At 40.2% G+C, this 19,426-nt stretch overlaps 1 protein-coding gene across 1 annotated transcript in view; it reads left to right on the top strand.

Annotated features, from left to right (window-relative positions):
- PAK5 (p21 (RAC1) activated kinase 5) overlaps positions 1–19,426 on the top strand; it is a 248,104-nt gene that overhangs the window by 168,275 nt on the left and 60,403 nt on the right. The window contains exon 3 of the mRNA XM_069495955.1: positions 2,633–2,847. Coding sequence (XP_069352056.1) covers positions 2,644–2,847 — 204 coding nt within the window. The 5' untranslated portion in view covers positions 2,633–2,643. The remainder of the gene's footprint in view (positions 1–2,632; positions 2,848–19,426) is intronic.

Below are 19,426 nucleotides of genomic sequence, written 5' to 3'. Positions count from 1 at the left end.
GATGAGCACCTGACGATGCAAGGTGTGGGATGATAATCAGGTCTTTGCTATTACTTAGCTTTTTCTGTGCAAGAGTCTACTCCAAACAAAGCCACATATGGCCTTCTAGATCCTTAAGTGTGGCCTTTTGATTGAATCCAAATTTTATAGAACAAATCCTTTTATTAAAAGGGGTACAGCAGAGGAAGATGAAGCTTTTCTTGCCTCCTTTGGTGCTTAAAAAAGAGCAATCTTGAAATCAGAAGCCCACAGGTTCTCCACCCCCGGTAGAACACCAACCTTTTATTTGTGTACTTGATTCCATAGGTCAGCACCTTTGAGTCCATTTCAGCTGGGTAGTCTGCCTGTTTTGACAGGGCTCACTTACATGGACAGCTGCTGGTCAGCTAGGCGGCTCTGCTTCTGGGGCTTGGCTTGTTGTTGGCTGGGGAGAGGGGTGACTGGGCTACTCGGCCTCTCGGCCTCCAGCAGGATAGCCTGGCCCTGTTCTCACGCTGACTGCAGGGTCCAAGAACAGCAAGAGTGCAAGCAGGTCCCGATGTGCAAGCACACTGTATGTTTGTGTCATATTTTCTTTTATCCCATATACAAGTCCAGAGTCAGTGTGGGAGAGGCTTACCCAAAGACTTGGACACCAGGAAGCATGAAACTTTGTATTCCATTCCTGCAGCGTCTATGGCAGCTGGGTTCCCTTACCTCATTACTCTTTGGCTTACGTGTACCAAAGTGTTTAAGATCAGCTGACCTATATTTATGAGCCTACTTGTAGTAAAGTACTTTAAAACAATTTTTAATTATAATTATGTTTTCTAGAAGCAATAATGCATCAAGGTATTTTGAGCCCTTATCATCTTTCATCTGTTTTTCATTACAGCCTTTCATTAGTTTTCCAAATTAGTCTGAAGTAATGGCCAGGATGAATGGGGAATGGGTTTTGTTGGAGTCTGGGGAGTGAAGGCTGTTACTGATCTGAGGATTGCTGAGAGAATATTCATTAGACAGAGGATGGGACAGGAGCTTGAGAACACTGGAAGGCAGCAGGAAGACCCTGCTTGCCAAGCAGGGATAAATGGTTAAAAGAAGAAAGGGAAGTTTTAATGGAGAATGAAGGGAGGTAGAGAAAGAAAAAGGAGAGAGCAAGGGAAGATGTTATCAAGAATATCCATGGAGCTCTGACTCCATGTGCTATTTACTGAATAAATGTACCGTTCAGGGTGATTTTAGTCCATCAGCAAATATTTCTTGATATGCAAATATTTCTGCTATATGCCAGGCATATGAACAAGCAGGAAGCATCCTTTCCCTCATGGATCTCACATTCTGTAGGGAATACAGACACCGATCACGCCGTTACATGTAATTAATCAATCACAAGTGGATGAATGCCGTGAAGAATATATACATAGAACTGTAGAAGTGTATAACCCACCTATCCCAGTCTAAGGGCTGAGATAAGGCTTCTCCAACAAAGCAACATTTAAGCCAAAGCATCATCTTTTATAATGCTCACAACAGTGTCGGAAGGATTCCCAAAACGATCATGATTGTCCTGTTCACAGAGAGGTAGACTCAGAGAGGAAAAAGCAGTTACCTAGGATCACAGCAAATAAGCGACCTACCTGGGATTCAAATCCAGGTTATTTGACATGTTTTCAATACCGTAAAGCATACTTTTCGTAGTTTACATATTCTTGGGAGAGATTCTGGTCAATGGATATGTTTTAACTAGGTTACCTATGTTGTTCCAAACAAGTAAAACACATTGTACAAAATTCTAACTATATGGTGAAAAGTGAGTCTTCCTCCCTGCCTTTCTCCCCTGGTTCTCTTCTGTGCAGGCCCTGTCAGTCAAGTTTGTTATATGTTTGTCTAGAGGTGTAGTTAATACTTGCAGCACTTACTTTGTGCCAGATGCTTTTCTAAGTACTTTATAAATGTTCACTTGTTTAATTTTAATAATAAGTGTACATGGTGAATATCATTATTAACCTATTTTTCATGTATACACATATTTTATTATTCCTCACAAATGTTTTGGATTTTAAGTGCATACCAAACTTTGAGATGCTTCTCCCTGTGTACTGGTCAGCTTTTGCTTTGATAATACTACATGATAAACAAGTCCAAAGTCTCAGTGACTTTATTACATACATTTATTTCTCACTTGTGAGTCAGCTACGGCTCAGTTGGGCTTGCCTGGTTCTTGGTTCTAGACTGGAGGTCAGGTTTGTGTCTGCTTCATGCATCTCTCCTTCCAAGACTAGGGTGAGGAAGCATCATATGCCCAGGAGATCTTCATGACAAGTGGCAAGAGCAAAGGGGGAAGGTGGAAACACAAAATGCCTCTAAAAACCTCCACCCTGAACTGACTGTGTCTTCCAGCCACAGTCGTTGGTCAAAGCAGGTCACTGAGCCAAACCCAAAGCCAATGGGGCAGGGAACTACACTCCTCATGGCAAGTTCAAGGACAGCACCAAAAATTCTGAATGAAATTATCTAATCTACATACCCTGAAATGGACCTAGAGGAATAAGTGAAAAGATATAACTGTGAACGAATGAACGATAACTTTCCTGTGGTCTTCTGCTGACAAGATATAAACAGCTGCCTCTTTTCTGCTTACATTTTCCAGGTTTTTTCATCATGTTTGGGAAGAAAAAGAAAAAGATTGAAATATCTGGCCCATCCAACTTTGAACACAGGGTTCACACTGGGTTTGATCCACAAGAACAGAAGTTCACTGGCCTTCCCCAGCAGTGGCACAGCCTGTTAGCAGATACAGCCAACAGGCCGAAGCCCATGGTGGACCCTTCATGCATCACACCCATACAACTGGCTCCCATGAAGGTATGGTAAGGATTCCGTCTCTAGGTTGGCTTGAGAAGCATGTTCTTATCTGATGCAGTGTACCATCTTTATGGGCAAGCTATAAAATGCCTAAATCATGTATTTTTTTAACCATCGAAAGATTGTCCACAATTATTCTTGAATGATTATAATGTTCACCACTTATTGTAAATTGCAGCACGTGAAAAGGAACCTCAACTTTTAGATGAGAGATTTTCTTAAAAGCAGACATAAAATGCAGTCACAAAATAGGAAATTTTTATTTCTACTTTAAATGGTGTTTTTGCCAGTCCTTATATTGATGAATATTTTCCATCCCCTCTGGTTAATATGGGTAATAGCCTGTGATCAATATTAGACAACTCTTCATTGTTTTTTATTTGCTCTCAAAAGATTTAAACATTTCTTTAATATAAAACTGAGTACTAACAGATTTTAATAATAAATGATATTTATAAATGTACATATATACACGTATATATACACACACATTTTTATATATGTAATCAAATATATATACACATATATATCTTCGAATGTGTTTTTATAGCCTAAGAGATAACTATTTCCAATAAAAACAAATAATTTGGGTGCTAGAATCGGATATAATTTACCTTAAAGAAGTAGCTAGTAAATTTTGGACAAGAAGTGTTCATAAAAATAATTACATTAAAGCGGAAAGCAGACCCAATAAATTTCAGATATGCCAAGTTACTACAAAGAAAATCCAGGCATTGCAGTTTCCTTCTGCACTTTAGAATGATAAGAATTCCATAGACTATCAGGGCATTTCCCCAAAGTTCTCTATGGGAGTTAAATATCATTGAAGCTTATCATCATGTTCTCCAACAGATCATTCCAGAGTTCTGTGATCCAGACAAAGTATGAAGTTCAGATTCTTCTTTTGTTCATTATATTAGTGGACATCTGTGCTATTTGAATACTTATTCTGTGTTTACATGAATACTACATAAATTGTGTTTAAATAATATGGAAAGCAAAATTGGTTGCATTTTTAAAGGATGCAAAGAAGGAACGTAGCTGATAAATTATGGGCAATGCTTATAAAATATCACTTGAGCTGACTAAATTAGAACTATAATTCCATTTTTCATGCACACTCTGGTTCTTCTATCTGATATTGAACGTGTGAGTCTGTTCTGCCCAAAAATCAGTACAAAATCTTATAATCCTACATTTTGTGAGTTTGATTTTCTGATAGGATTTTGATATATTTCAGACCAGCTAAAATGTTAAGTGCTCAAAAGGTGGATATTTTAGAAGATAAATCTTTAGGGACAAAGGAGCTTCCAATATTAAAAAGATATTGATTGATACTTAATAGAAACTGACTAATTAACCAACTCTACTAGTTAATATTAGGCAATATCCTACTATTGAACATAATTTTCTCCCTAAGAGAGAGCTAACACTTCACTAATGACCAAAAAATAATGTGAGCTATGTCTTTTAAAAAGTTGGAATCGGAAGGAATTTGCTTTTTTAGGTTTATTGTTTTTCTTCTATCCCAAGTTTTTACAAAACCCAAAAAATGGAATGAGCAGTATGCCCAGAAAAATCCTCTACTGTTGATTATTATAGTGAAAGAAAAAGTCCCAAGTGAAACTAAGGCCTATTTTCTTACCCTAGAGTACCATTATTGTTATCATTATTATTAGATAAGAAACATTCTAGAAGGAGGCATAGTCTTAGAGAAACATCCTAACTAAAGACCCAGGACATGTGCTGTCTTGTTAGAGTGTGTTTACTATTTACACACTGTTTACAGAATATTGTTTATTTCATCATGGCTTTTCACTTGTTCAGGTCCCAGCAGGTCATGTTTGGCAGTGAAGACAGAGGCTCCCCCCTTAGTGGCAATCCACCATGCTCAGTGGACCTAGGACTTAGGAGGACCTTCCACCTCATTTCTCCCATCCCCTGAATGGACCGGCTCATTATCCTTTCCTCTCTGACAGAATTTATCATTCCCAGTGATGGTTAGAGCAAAATTTCCCAACTTCTAAGTTCCTGAACCCTGTGATTCTCTTACTCACTTAAATATTTGTTATAGACACTTATAATGCTACCTGGGTGATTTACTGGAAAATACTCGTCAAAGTATGGAACAAGTCCTGGATTTCTAGAAATAGGACATCAGTCACAATTTTGCCAGTGAGAAAAGTAAAATAAAATAAAAACAGACAAGAAGTGACAAAATAAGATCTAGCCAGATTGACTCTCCCCCATAAAGAGTAAAGTTTATCAGATGCATTTAACTGAAGGATACCAAAAAAAATCTAGTACCTCATACTCTCACCAAACTCCTTTATTTTATTTTATTTTTCATGTGTTTGCTTTCGGTAGAATCACTGAACTCCATTAGAGCTATCCTGTCTTTCTCCAAACACTATGAGTACAATCACGCAGTGGCAGATGGTGGACAATACTGACCATCAAAAAAAATGCTGCTGATTCTACCAGTCTCTTAGAATAAGTCAAGTTTAAAGGTTTATGCCATGCAGGGCCCGAGTATGCCATGCAGCTTGCATGATCCCACTTTTTGGAAATGCCTTCTCCGGAAAAACTTTACAAGTCACTTAAGAATGACGTATTATAAATCATGCAGACTATATCTCAGAAGTCAGAGCAATCCTTGAAATGAGAAGCAGTGAATGAATTGACAGGAAGTACTGAATAAATAGAGTTATGCAGGTTTAAAGCCATTTAGGCAAAATTATTTAAGTTAAATAGAACCCACAGTTCTATTAAATAGTTTGGTCGAATTGTCCTTTAAGATGGACAAAGGAAAGTGAGAAAAGAGATTATGACATAAAAACAGTGTGTCGCCCCTTAAGCTGTGGCAAAGTGCAGGTCCTTCGGTATTGGTCAGCACGCTTCAGGCAGGCTGGTTGAAAAGGCATATTGACATCGGAAGGTGAGATTCCAGAGAGTAATCAGCGTCAAAAGAGTTGTGAGACTTCAAGTCTGTTGTCTTCACTGGTTTTGCAAGTGTAGAAATAACAGTTACCAAGAGATTTACAATCTGTCCTCCCCGTGAGGGCCATGGTTCTGAACAACTCAACAGATACTGCTGCAGATTTTTGGAAGTGGTATTTTTGACAAGAGATTTTTAAAAATACACAAGTTATTTACGACTAATTGATGGTTGAGTCTATTTCTAAATGCCTCCTCTCATGGTTCAAAATGCCCTTCCCAACATTCCTACTGTGACATAGTAGGCCTGTTCCCACTGTGACTGCAGGGAGGAAGTGATAGAGTGGACCCCACACAGGGACAGAATAGATACAGGAATCACGTGACTGTTGTAGCTCCACCCCCAGAGCAGAAGCTGGTGTGAAGGGAAAGCAGGCATCACGTCTATGGTAATCTGCAGTTTTTCTTGAACTATCTTAGGCAAGAGGCCTGAATGAAATTTTGAAAATCTAGTTACCAAACACTGGATAGTGTTTTACAGAGTACAAAATGTTTCATATTCATTATTTTGTGGCATTCTTATAATAAAATGAATAGTTTTAACCAATTTGTATAGATGATGAAACCTTAACATGATTAATTGATTTGTTCAAATTCACCCAATTTCTAAGTAAGTTGAACCCAGTTCTAATATCAGAGACCCAGCTGTGTTCGGTTGATCTAATTACTTTCTATCTTCCTCCTGTGCTCCTCTTCCCTAAACCTTTCCATTAACCCCTAAAGGGTTAATGATTACTTTGTGTTCTCTCTCCCAAAGCATTTGCTATTGATAGGAGGACCATAGGAAAAAAGACAATCATAATTCCAAAAAGAGAAACTTATACTGTAGTATCAGACAAGTAAGCAGGGTAGTGGTATTTTTGAGCTGGAGAAATTTTCTGGTTTGCCTCAAGTAGCACAAGAAAGATTGATTGGCCTGGAGATTGTTGGCAGGAAAAAAAAATCATAATCAGAGATGTCAATGACTGATCAGGACCCTGTGCACCAGATGTTGTGTTCCATAGGTACTTCATGCACACCATCTCTGGTAGACTGAATTATTAAAGTTGAATCTTCGTGGCTCTCACCACAGCCTCATGAAGATCTGAATACTTCCCCACCCCTTGAATTCGGGTTTGGCCATGTGACTTGCATGGCCAATGGGGTGATGTGAGCAAAGGCTTGCAATGGACAGCTAAGATTTCCCTCTGTGCTTTTGCCCTCATCGTAAGAACATGCCTTGGATGAGTCAGCAATTCCAGAAGAGTAGCCAGGGAGCAGAATCACCCCAGATTGCCTGCATCCCTGAAGCCTGAAGCAGAGCCACCCAGCCCCATCCTCATGGTATGACCCTGAGTGTGGGGTGTTTGTTATGCAGCCTTACTGGACAACTGACTGATACGCTATCTCATCTAGCCCTCATAGCAGTCTTTTCAAGTGGATGGTAGTAACTCTGTCTTTAAGGTGAGGAAAGCAAGGCTTAGCAAGCTTAAAGAATTTGTTGAAGGTCCCGTAGCTAATAAGTGGAAGGGCCAGGATTCAAACCCCAAATTTATCTGACTCCAAAACCCATGTTTGTAGTTACCACACTACCCTTCCTCCTGATGATGAGGGTATGTTTGGGCATGAGAAAGTATTACATGTGTAAATGATGCTAAGTCAAAAAAAATTTTTGCTTCTTTCTTACCTTTCCATCTAGCAGATGATACAACTGAGACTCTGGGTACAGTGATTTTTTCCCAGGTCCCAGAGCAAGTTAAGGTCAGACATCGTTTCTATGGGTAAGGAGTGCTTTCAATTCAAGCCTTTAGAAAGCCCAGATTTAGCTCATAAATTCTCCCTCACTTGCAAATCTGACAAGGATATCATTTTAAATACCTACCTGACTATGATTCCCTATCATTACTGCTGTATGACTTTATTTTCTAGTTGTAGAGTACTCAGAGCGCTTTGCAGAGTCTTTCATTATGCATGTAATCCACACAGGCTTCTCAAGTGAATTAGGCAGAATATTTAAACAGGAAATGTCAATGAAAGCATCTGCGAGCAGCAAATGGGCAAACCTTCAAATGTGTGTCACTCGCTGTCTCTCGACGATGGCCTCCATGCTCCCTGCGCTAATCATATTTGAGGTCAAACAGCAAACCCCCAGATCACGAGTGTCTCTCCAGACCTCTGGTGCTTTCCTATAGAGTGGCTTGCTCTGAACTCCTGACAGCTGAACTCATCAAATGCGAATGGTTGTGCTTTGATAACTGGAAAATTCTATATAAAGTGAAATGATATTCTCAGGAACACCTTATTTTCCCCAGCTCTTCTCTCCCAGCAGTGGTGACCTAACTGAAAATAACCCTTCTAAATCAAAAGAAAAAAAGCACATGGCTTTCTGTGACTCCCACTCATGCTTAGAACTTGAAATATTTAATTTTATCTCTCATTTAGCATCTTATAGAAATTGAGACAGCTGTAGGCTTCTTTGGTGGAACCATCAAATCCTATAGTTTTTATTGTTAGGGTTTTTATTGTTTGGCCATGTCATTTTAAGTAGAAGCATTATACTGACTCTCTGTACTAGTGATAAATATATTAAATATCCTTTCAATCATTTCCAAGCAGCACATCACTGTTCCATTGATTGGGTACTACTGCTGTGTACCTGTAAGATTAAAGGTTTAATAAAAAAGACTACGTCCAAGATGGTGCTATTCTAAGTGATGCTATAATCTCTCCATCCATCACCTTTTGAGAATCTTTGTATTAGATTTCTATTACTGCATGACAAATTACCACAAAGTTAATGGCTTAAAAGAATCCATATTTATTAATATTATCACAGTTTCTGTAAGTTCAGAATCTAGACCTGGCTTAACTGAATCTTCTATTCAAGGTCTCACAGGACTGTGCTCAGGGGATCAGTGGGGCTTCACTCCCATCTGGAGACTCAACTGTACAAGAATCTACTTCCAAGATTATTTAGGTTGTTGGCAGAATTCTTTCCTTTGCAGCTGTTAAATGCATGATTTGCTTCTTCAAGACCAGCAGTAGAGTGAGAGCTAGTCTCTTGGGGTTTATGTATATATCATAACATAATAATGGAAGTGATACCCCATCACCATTGCCATATAATGTAACTATGGAAGTGGCATGTAACACCATGCCATATAATGTAACACCATTGCCATATAATGTAAGGCAACCATGGAAGTGCCATGTAACACAACGTGGAAGTGACAGCCTGTCACCTTTGCCATATTCTACTAGTTAGAAGCAAGACACAGGTCCTGCTCACACTCTTGGAGAGGGGATTACACAAAGCCATGAGCACCAGGAGGTGGAAGTCATTAAGGAGTCACCCCAGGGCCTGTCCACTCTGGCCCCCAATGTTCCTCCCACATGCAAAATGTGTTCACCCCAACCCAAGAGTCCCAAAGTCTTATCCCATAACAGCATCGTCTCAAAGTCCAAACTCCCATCATCTAAACTGGGGTTAGGTATTGATGGAGTGCTTGGCTGTAATCTATGAACTACAGCTGCTGGGGGCTGGGGCACAGTTCCTTTCCATCTGTGGATGTGCAAAACCAAGGAGACAAATTCTCTGCACTCAGCTTTCCCAACATATGATGGTGGGACAAGCAGAGGATAATGGGTATAAAAAATTCTGGTTCAAAATGGGTATAGGGTGAGGGCAAGGGGATGGAAGGTAAAAAGGAGTCACTGGTCCCTCTGTGGCTGTTCTTGAATCCAGCCTGGCAAATGTTGGGAGGCATGCAGTTTAATCTTATCCTGAAAGTTGAACTACTTTAAGCTAATAATTTAGAAAGTGTCTGACAGGTTAAATATTGCATTTTCCTTAAAAGTTTTAAAATATCCTACCACGCCCTTAGGAGTTTGCTGCAAGCCCTCCGGGATACCTTGGCATACAGTTTGGGAACTATGAACCTAAAGTCTTATTACATTGGCTGTAACATTATTTTTAGTGGCCACAATAGGATTCTATACATGTGCCATGATTTAAAAACCCTCCTATTGTTGGAAATTGATGTCGATTGATAGTTGATTTTTTGTTGATAAGTTCATTGTCTCCAAAAGGGTAAGAAGTCCCATTCTTTTATGTAAAGGTGGAATTTTTGAATGCACAATTACTACCCATAGTTATTTGGCCTGTTTATATTCATACCTTGCAGTTTCAGAGCCTAATTAGCCCAATTAGCTGGTGGCACCTGCAGTCAAGAATGCTATGATTTTTCACCTTCCAAATGCTATGATCATGGTTTTGTCAGTGATTTGGTTTTACGAACAATGAGCCTAAAACAGGAAACTATTTTTTAAACCATCAGCTATGCATCAGATTCTCAATGTAATGAATAAAAATAAATCTAAGGAATTGACAAGACTGTAAATTAGCAAGAACTGGAGAGAAATTAAACCTAGGAGAACATAGGAGAAAAAATGAAGACAGAGCCAGCCTGGTGGGCCTGTGGTCCCAGTTACTCAGTAGGCTGAGGCAGGAGGGTCTTTTGAGCCCAGGAGTTCAAGACTGTAGATCATGCCTATGAATAGCCACTGCACTCCAGCCTGGGCAACATAGCAAGACCCTATCTGCCCCCCTCCCCAAAAAAAAAGAAAAAAAAAAAAAGAAAGAAAGAAAAGAAAAAAAAATGAAGACAAATTTAAATAATGTGAAATTCAAAAAAGTCTGACTCTTGATAACTTCACACCAAAACCCTGGGCTCAGCCCTGTCTCCTGCCCCATTGGTGACTGTGGCTCAGCAGGGGAAGATATTGAGGTGCCACCCAGCATTGCGCATGTCTCTTTGCCATAGTGTTAGAGGCAACAGTTCAAGTTTGGAGTTAGAGCTTCAATTAAGGGTGGCTCCCACTGGATTATCATTCTCCCTGCTTTAAAATAGATCTACCTGCCTTGTAAGGTGGTTATGTGGATCAAGTCAAACAAGAAAGAATGAACTTGGGGATAAAGGAGTGTTCTCTGCAAACATAAGGTACTGGTGGTGGCTGATGGTGAGGAGGGCGTGGCGTAGGAGGCGGTAGAGGTGGTTGACGGTGGTAGCAGTGGTGACAGTGGAGGCGCTCAGTGGATGTGGTGGTGGTGGCAGTGGCAATGATACCTTTTTAACCTTCATGAAAGGCTACATGTAGATGTAAAAGGCCCACATCTATTATATTTTATGCCCAGTTATAAAGTTCAGTTGCCCACAAACCAATGTGAATACTGGGTGTATGTTCCTTCCAAATGTGCTGAAACAGATTCATAATTTGCTTTATTTCTGTAGGATGTGAACTCCTCACTTTGTGGTATGGGAATGGCATGAATAGCAGTAATACATTTGAGTACACATCGCCTCATTTGAGTTTTACTGTGTGAGGGTAGCTACTGTGATCCTTATTTTACAGACTGACGATCTGAGGTTCAGAGAATATAAAGGACTTGCCACAGTCACACAGCTCTCAAGTGGCAGAGCTGGGACACGCTCCTACCCAGCTCACAAGACTCCAAAACCAGGGTCTTTCTGTGCACAAAGCTGTATTGAACATGGCTGCTAGCTACCCAGGGCACAGCAGTGTTAATATCATATTATATGACAGAGATGTAAGAAGAAAACATGAACCTTAATTTCAAGAAAACAGATACATTGGAAGAAACTTTTTTCTCTATAATATTCTACCCAATCCTGAACATTGCATGACAAACCTTCCTGTAAGCACCTTCCTGTAAGCACCTTCCAAGTGTTCAAATTCTATTGTTTTCTAATTGATTCACTACATCAATACCTTTGTTAGGTATTCAACATTCCATTTGTTCAGCATTTTTGACCACCCGACATAGGCTAGACATGATGTCAGTGCTTGCTGAGATGTGAGGTTGAGTACTTCAGGGACCAAGATATTGATAACTAGCAGCGGTGAAAATTTTTATCAGATTGGACCAAAGTTGAATTGTCTGATACAGTCCTCCTCTGCCTTATTTATTTTTATAGCAAAAACTCTACCTCTGCCAAATTCTGAAAGAGATACGTTTAAGTCCCTCCCAAGAATTGTGATTTTTAATATGTTTTCCTTGTAACATTTGCTTCTCTAATGAAGAAGAGGCAGCATTGGATTAAAATTGTCTTGAGTATAAGACATACTATCGCCCTAGAGTGGGATTGTTGGGCCATAAGGCATATGTACCATTAAACTTAGTAAGTACTGCCAGATGGCTCTCCAAAACAACGATACCAGTGTACTTTCCACCAGTAGTTGCACGTCTTACGTGCCTTGGCATTAGAAACCTTTTAATATTTGCAGTTCTGAGAAGGGTCTCATTGTGGTTTTTATTTTCTTTCTCTCGTTACTAACGTGTTTGAGCATCTCTTCGTATCTTGTTAACTGTGGGACCACTCATCCTGTGAGTTGCCTATCTGAATCCTTTGTCAACATTCCTGTTGCAAGAATTCTTCTTGCATTAGTCACAATTTAACTTTAAATGCCCCTTTGTCTGATAGTCATATTTTCAGACCTGATTTCTTTTTCTTTGAACTTAGCTATCTCTGGTGAATGCTGTATTTTTCTTTGTGCATATATCTTGTAAGCATTTTCCTATAAACAACAGAGTTGTTTGGTTTTATGTCATTTTTGTCTTCATTCAATCTGACACATATTGGAAGAATGCAGGGCATTTGTATGTAGTGTCATTACTCATCGACTTGATTTTATTTCTTCCCTATTAATGCTTTATTGCACGTACATTTTTATTTTCTCCTTTTCCTTATTTTCTCACTGATTTGATCGTGTTGTCTTTAATCTATTTCTTTCCTTCTTAACTGAGAGATTCCACTTTTTCATACCTTTAATGGATTCTCCCCTTTCTGTGATCTTGTGATCAGATACCTTCTTTTTCACTATGTGTTGTAAACAAACTCTCAACTAATTTACCCAATAATATGCTCTACGTCCCCTGCCCCAAAAATTCAGCATGCCCTCCCTATTCCCATTCCAATAAGATGGGAAAAATTCCTCCCCTTCTCCACTCCTTGTGACCAAGAGATTCTGAAATACTTTTATTTCCCTAACACCTCCCAACTTCTAGATTTTGATGAACTCATCTTATATTTACAGCACTAAACTATTATTAGAATTTTCTTTACATTGTATTTCAAAAGGCTTTATTTAGCAATTTTATAACACATCATTCCTAGACAGTTTTACTTCTTCATTCAGAATTAATTCTATAGAGAGACAGAGACTTAGGGAGACAGAGAGGTGGGGATAGACTGCACACCACGTGTGCTGCTCTACAGTTTTTCTCCTCCTCCTCATGTGTGTCTCATCTTGAGGACAATGTCCCATAGAATTTCCTGCAATCGTGGAAATGTCCAATAGGGCAGCTGCTAGACACACGCAGGTATGGAGCTCTGGAAATGTGCTGAGAATGACACAGGAATTGAATTTTTAATTTGATGTCATTTAATTCAAATAACCACATGTGACTAATGGCTACCATATTGAACAGGCAGATCTAGATCATTTGTTGTTTGGATAGTCTTGACTCTGGTATTATCTCTAAAATGGGTATAGAGATGTTTTGCTTTCTTAATTCTAATGTATGATCATGGATATATTTGGTTTTGGTTTTTGCTGACAAGTGGATTATATCTTGGTGGAGTAGAAGCTTCTCAGTCCTTTTCTCTCAAATTGGGTTCCCTCAAAGCAGAGCCTGAGATGGGGATTCTTGTGTAAGTTCTTTAGAGAAGGAGAGCTCTCCGGAGACACCCATGAAAGCATGAGGGAGGCAAGATAGAGCTGAAACGTAATCTGGGCAAAGTTGCACTTTCAGTGAGAGTTTAGTCTCGGCCTCGGGGATCTGGTTAGGCACCAGCAGCATTGATGGTAGGACTCCACCTCTTTAAACTCTAGATTTTTAGAAAATAACCTCATTGGTAGTCTCATTCTTCTTCCCTCTTGGAAGTATGTGTGTGTCTGTCTTCATTCTTAGAGTTAAGGTATTTTCCAGGATATGTTTAGGTATGTCTTTTTTTTTTTTCAAATAAGCCTATTGATATTCTTTCTTTCCTGGAAATATGTAAAAGTGTTTCTTTATTCAAAGAGTTAAGAAATTTTCCAGGATATGCCTGTCTTTCTTTTTTTTTTAATCATTCCTCCCCTGAATTCAATGAAACTTTTAAAGCTGCATACTCAGGTCTTTAGCTCAGGAAAATTATTGTCTATTATTCGCTAAATTATGTCCTCCATCTGTTACTTTTCCTTCTTCTGACACACCTATTATTTTGCATATTAGGTCTCTTTGCCCCTCATGACTTTCATCTCTTTGTATTTTTGCAGTTTTTGAGATATTCCTGCTACCTGGCAGGCTCGACCTCCTGTCTCAGCAGGGACCATCCTCTCCTTTGATCCATATGCTGAATTGCCTAGTTGCAGACACTCTCTTTAGTGCCATGCTTCAATCACCAGAGATGCTCTTGTTGCTTTTTACATTTCAGTTGTCATCTGTCTCTTCCATTAGCTCTATTTTGCTGAGTATGGGTTTAATTTGTTCAGAGCCATGTCCTTTCCCTCTGGCTGCTGGATCCCTTTAGTTGGAATAAAATATACATATGCATATATACCCACACACATGCATGTGTGTGTATAGATGTGTACATGTGTATATGTATGTGTGTATATATGCATGAGTATGTACACACACCTGTGTGTGTGTGTGTGTGTGTGTATGTGTGTATGCCCAGATCTGGCTATTTTTTTTCTCTGAGTGGTAATAGTACCATGATTAGAGGGAGATAAAGTGGAGTCTACACCTGGGGACTAATGGTGGGATTCAGGCTGACTGCCAGTTCCCCACTGAGACATGTGGAATAAGTCCCTTCTTCCTCCACCATTTCTCATCTCTCCCAACCACAAGGGCAGAGACTCTGCATGTCTTTTCAGTTCTATATTAGCTCTCCATAGCCAGGAAGACCATGGTGCCAAAGTCTACCTTCTTGGGTCTCCACATTGCTGTGGGCCACGTTCTTCCCTGGATCTGCCCTGTTTTCCACCCGTGCACCCCTGGGATGCAGGCTTCTTCCCGGCCTGGCAGAAGCCCACCAGCTCTCTCTGCTGAGATGAACCTTGCTGATGTCCAGCTGCCCATCAGCCCCAGAAGCTATGCGACCAAGAGAAGTGGACACACTGGAGTTGAACATGGAGAAGAAAGCAGCTGTGTATGGGCCATGATGGTCCTAGAATCCTTCTTTTGCTTTCTCCAATCCTTCTGAAGAGACCTGAATTCAAATTGCTATTCTTCCCTTTCAGGTCCCTTTGTTTCAACCAATGCCTGCCACGTGCCAAGCTCAGTGCTGTATGCTAGGGACACAGCAGGGAATAAACCAGGCTTGAGTCCTTCTTCCCAGGAATGTTTACTCCAGAGAAGAAATAATTATAAATGAGATCCAGAGCTATAATTATAGAGTTTTGTGAATGGGCAAATAAAGGGTGTGGTGGGAAGGCAGTGTGTGCTGATTCATATTCTATCCTCTCCTTCAGTATCCACCTTGTTGTTACAAAACCTCCTGCCATGTTATCTACACACTGAAGGTATCAATTTCCTTCCATGTCATCCTTGAACAGTGTTTAACAAGTTGCATCTGAAGAGATGAGGTCATGAGGATGGGGCATCTAGAACTCAGGTGACCTGACAACTGGTTGAGAGCACTGGTGATCTTCTGGCAAAGATTCAAGGGAGAGAAGTGCACGATGGCTTTCTTCAAGCACTGAATGGCTGCCACCCAGGCGGGGAATTCAGTGTCCTCTAGGAATCCCCTGGAAGGAAAAATGGGAAGAGCTAAGTAGAGAAAACACAGAGACTCCCCCAGTACTGCACACTCAACAGAGCAGGACTCGGAAACAACGTGTGTTCTCCAACAATGCAAGGGGGCTGCCTTGGAAAGTAGTGAGTTTCCCATCATTACACATACTCAAGTAGTGATCCGACTGCACACACAAAAGGGACCTGGCCACAGTAGACAGGGCGGAAAAAAAGCCAGGAAGGACTCGGAGTTGAGAAGTTTGTTAAGCATTTGGTGTCTGAGAGGCAAGAGCATCAGGAGATATGAAAAGGGGTAGAAGAAAATTATGTCTCCTTCAAGGAGAAATGAGGAAGGAATGGAATTGTTTTTCAATTTTATCTTGCCAAGTCCTGGATGATATCCAACTTTCCTAAAGTTGAATACAGCCATACTTTTTATTTTCCAAACTTTATTTATTATTATTATTATTATTATTTTGCTTCTATTTTCTTTGGTCTACCAAAGGTAAAACAATACAAAAGAATAGAATCTGGGAGGGGCTGCTCTCTACATTCCTTACCTTTCAAAACCTCCGGTCCTGAACCATATGCTGTTATGAATATATGCATTCATCTAAGCTTTTCTTTAATTTGCTTATATGTTCTGCTTATAGAATTGTGCCTATCACCCGGCAGGTGCTCAATAAATATTTGATGATTGAATTAAAATAAGTACCAGCCCATAATACTTTCTTCTATGTATTAACATACACTTCAGCAATGCCACTGCACTGAACAGGGCATCTTAATGTAGAAAATACTGCAGCCACGTGGAGTAGAGCCTTGTTTTTTCAACCTGATTAAAATGCAGTGGGCTGGTAAAATTTGGGAGGCACCGGATCTTTTTTCATCCATGTACATAAAGTAACTTTAAACTTTACAGATGTGGCATCGACCTCACCTGTTAGAGTTATGCAGCATTTACTGTATCATCTACAGCTTCGTCGGCGTTTCCTTGACTGGCTACTTCTCCCTTGATAGCGTTCGCAAGGTTGTGTGTTCCTTAGGGATATGCTGCCATCTAGCGGTGTAGGGGCTACATGACAAACCTATTTGTATTTTATATACTTATTTAAAAGGTTTATTTTTCATTATATTAATATTAGCTCAATTGAATGTTAAATAGTTGTATAATTTCTTTTGATGCATTCAGTGTTTTCTTCCATGATGTGTGTCTTCAATCTCTGGCTTAATTTAGAGGTTTAAAAAATATCTTTGATGCTTTGACAAGACTCCTTTAAAACTTTCGCTTTTTTCTTTTCCATGATTTGGTAGAAAAACTGTTAGGACAAAAATCAGGATTGTTGGGTTCTACTCTCATACCTGCAAATTAAGTAAATCTCTCAGCCTCAGTTTTTTGTTTGTTTGTTTTTGTTTTCATTTTTCAATTAAGGGTTTAACTGTGACAGCTGTTTCTAATGCCAGCGCCTTAATCAACTGGTACAAAAAAAAAAAAAAATCTGGGGATAATTACTTAAAGTATAGATTTCCTGGGCCTAATCCCCAGAGTTTTGACTCAGTGTCTTTGAGAACCACCGGATTGATTGATTTTATTTTTTATTTTTTTTTTTTTTTCCTTGATTCTAGCTGTATGTGGTTCAACAGTCTGGCTTTGTAAAGAAAAATGCACAGGTGCCACCTAGTGTCGCTAAACGGTTTGTACAGCCTGACACTTAGAATCAACTTTAGATACAGCAGTGGGTGGCACCTTTAACATTGTATGTTGTTACATCAGATGTGGTATTGAAGCTTTAACTTGTCAGTGTTTCCAGTTATAAATGCAATAGAATTTGCATTTTAATTAGTGAAGCCAATGATATATTGAGATAAACAAATGTGATTACATTGACTCACTTGGAATAATTAGTTTGATCTCCCTTTTGATTTATGACTTGGCATTTTTCTCGACTCAGTTATGCCTCTCAGGCTTGTTCTGTCTGAATCACACGCAATTTCAATAGTCCAGTTTTTTTTGCAATTATGCATATTTTTACACAACTCCAGGAAAACCAAAGTGAAAGAATAAGACTTTCCCAGAAGAAAATGGCAAAATTTCTAACACCTTGCTATTCCTCCTGGCAATGTGTGACAGACTGCCAAGGAATTCAACCACCCCACCCCTGGACTTCTATCCTTAGGTTCTCACTGCCCACAGACTAGTGAAGATTATCAAGCCTATGCAAAAAAAAAAAAGGCACGCTTTTCTTGGGTCTCAGGGCCTTGTCTGGGCACTGCACCTGGTGTATCACCCTGTTGTGCCCTAGAGCCTGGATTCCCACAGTGCAGAACACAGACCAGCAGCATCAGCATCCCATGGGAGCCTGTTAGATGCAGAATCTCAGGCCCAAGCCCAGACTTGCTGAACAGAATCTGCATTTTAGCAGGATGCCCAGGGATGCGTGCCCCACTGCAGAGAACACAAAGGTTTCAGCCAGAGAGAACTCTGATTCCCTTCCCAACATGCTCCTTTCCTCTGCTGTGTTCCCAGAAGCATAAAATAGTCTGAAAGGATGAACATCTGGCAGATCTGGCATTGGCATCAGAATCTGCCAGTACCAATGTAACTTGGGCTAGCGCCTCAATCTCTCTCTTCTCCTAGAGCTCCATCTGCAATATGGGGACTATGATATTTAATTCAGGAAGTTGTAGTGGGCTAACATATGTGAAGTGCTTGGCATAATGCTGGCTCACAGTCCATCCTTGATAAATACTATTAATAGTTTCTTTCTCTCTCCACCCTCTGCTTCCAGGTAATGGTATAATTGAGTATAGTTTCAACACTGTTTTATGTGGTGATTTTTAAAACTGGCCAGAGTTTCTATCAGAGGTGGTGTCTGCCTTCCTTCCCCTTGACTTGAGGCAGGCTGGTGACTCCCTCTTAACCAGAAGAATGGGGAAGAAGTGATACTGCAAGACTCTCAGGACTAGGTGAGGAAAGGCCACACAGCTTCCACCTGGTTCCCTCTGAGGGAATTTTGCACCAGGTGAGAGCCACCGTGCTGGAGAGGGCTCCGGTAGGTGCCTCGGCAGACAGCCCAGCTGAGCTCCCAGCCGATAGACACCATCAACTGCCAGCCACGAGCCGAGCATCTTGGACGTCCAGTCCCTTGTGCCCTCAGGGGACTACAGCCCCAGCCAACATCTGACTGCAATGACAGACAGCTGCCCAGCAGATGCCCTTCCCAGATTCCCTATCCACACCATTACGAGCAAAATAAAATAGTGGTTTTGGAGTGATTTATTATGCAGCAACAGTAACTGGAATACACTTTTTTTGGTTCTTTGTTGTTGTTGTTTTGCTTTTCATTTATCCTTCAACAAAGGATATGTTCTAGGTCAGGATTTGACATACTACAGCCCGACAGCCAAATCTAGCCAACCATCTGTTTTTTGTGGGTTTTCTTTAACAGACTTTGTTAGAGCAGCTTTAGGTTCACAGCAAAATTAAGTAGAAGGAACAGAGATACACACAGCCTCCTCCACTATCACCATCCTCCACCAGAGTGGTACATTTGTGACAATCAAAGAACCTCCATTGATGTGTCATTATCACCCAAAGTTCACAGTTTACATTAGATTTCATTCTTGGTGTGGTACATTCAATGGGTTCTGACAAATGTATGACATTGTATCCACCATTGTAGTATCATAAAGGATAGTCTCACTGGCCTAATAATCCTCTCTGCTCTGCCTGTTCTTCTCTCCCTCCCTCCTAACCCTGGACAACCACTGATCCTTTTGTTGTCTCCTGAGTTCTGCCTT

This window comes from Eulemur rufifrons, chromosome 20 (assembly GCF_041146395.1).
Source record: "Eulemur rufifrons isolate Redbay chromosome 20, OSU_ERuf_1, whole genome shotgun sequence".
NCBI classification, from domain to species: Eukaryota; Metazoa; Chordata; class Mammalia; order Primates; family Lemuridae; genus Eulemur; species Eulemur rufifrons.
Note: the sequence above shows the minus strand (reverse complement) of the source record. Positions and strands in the feature narration are given on the sequence as shown.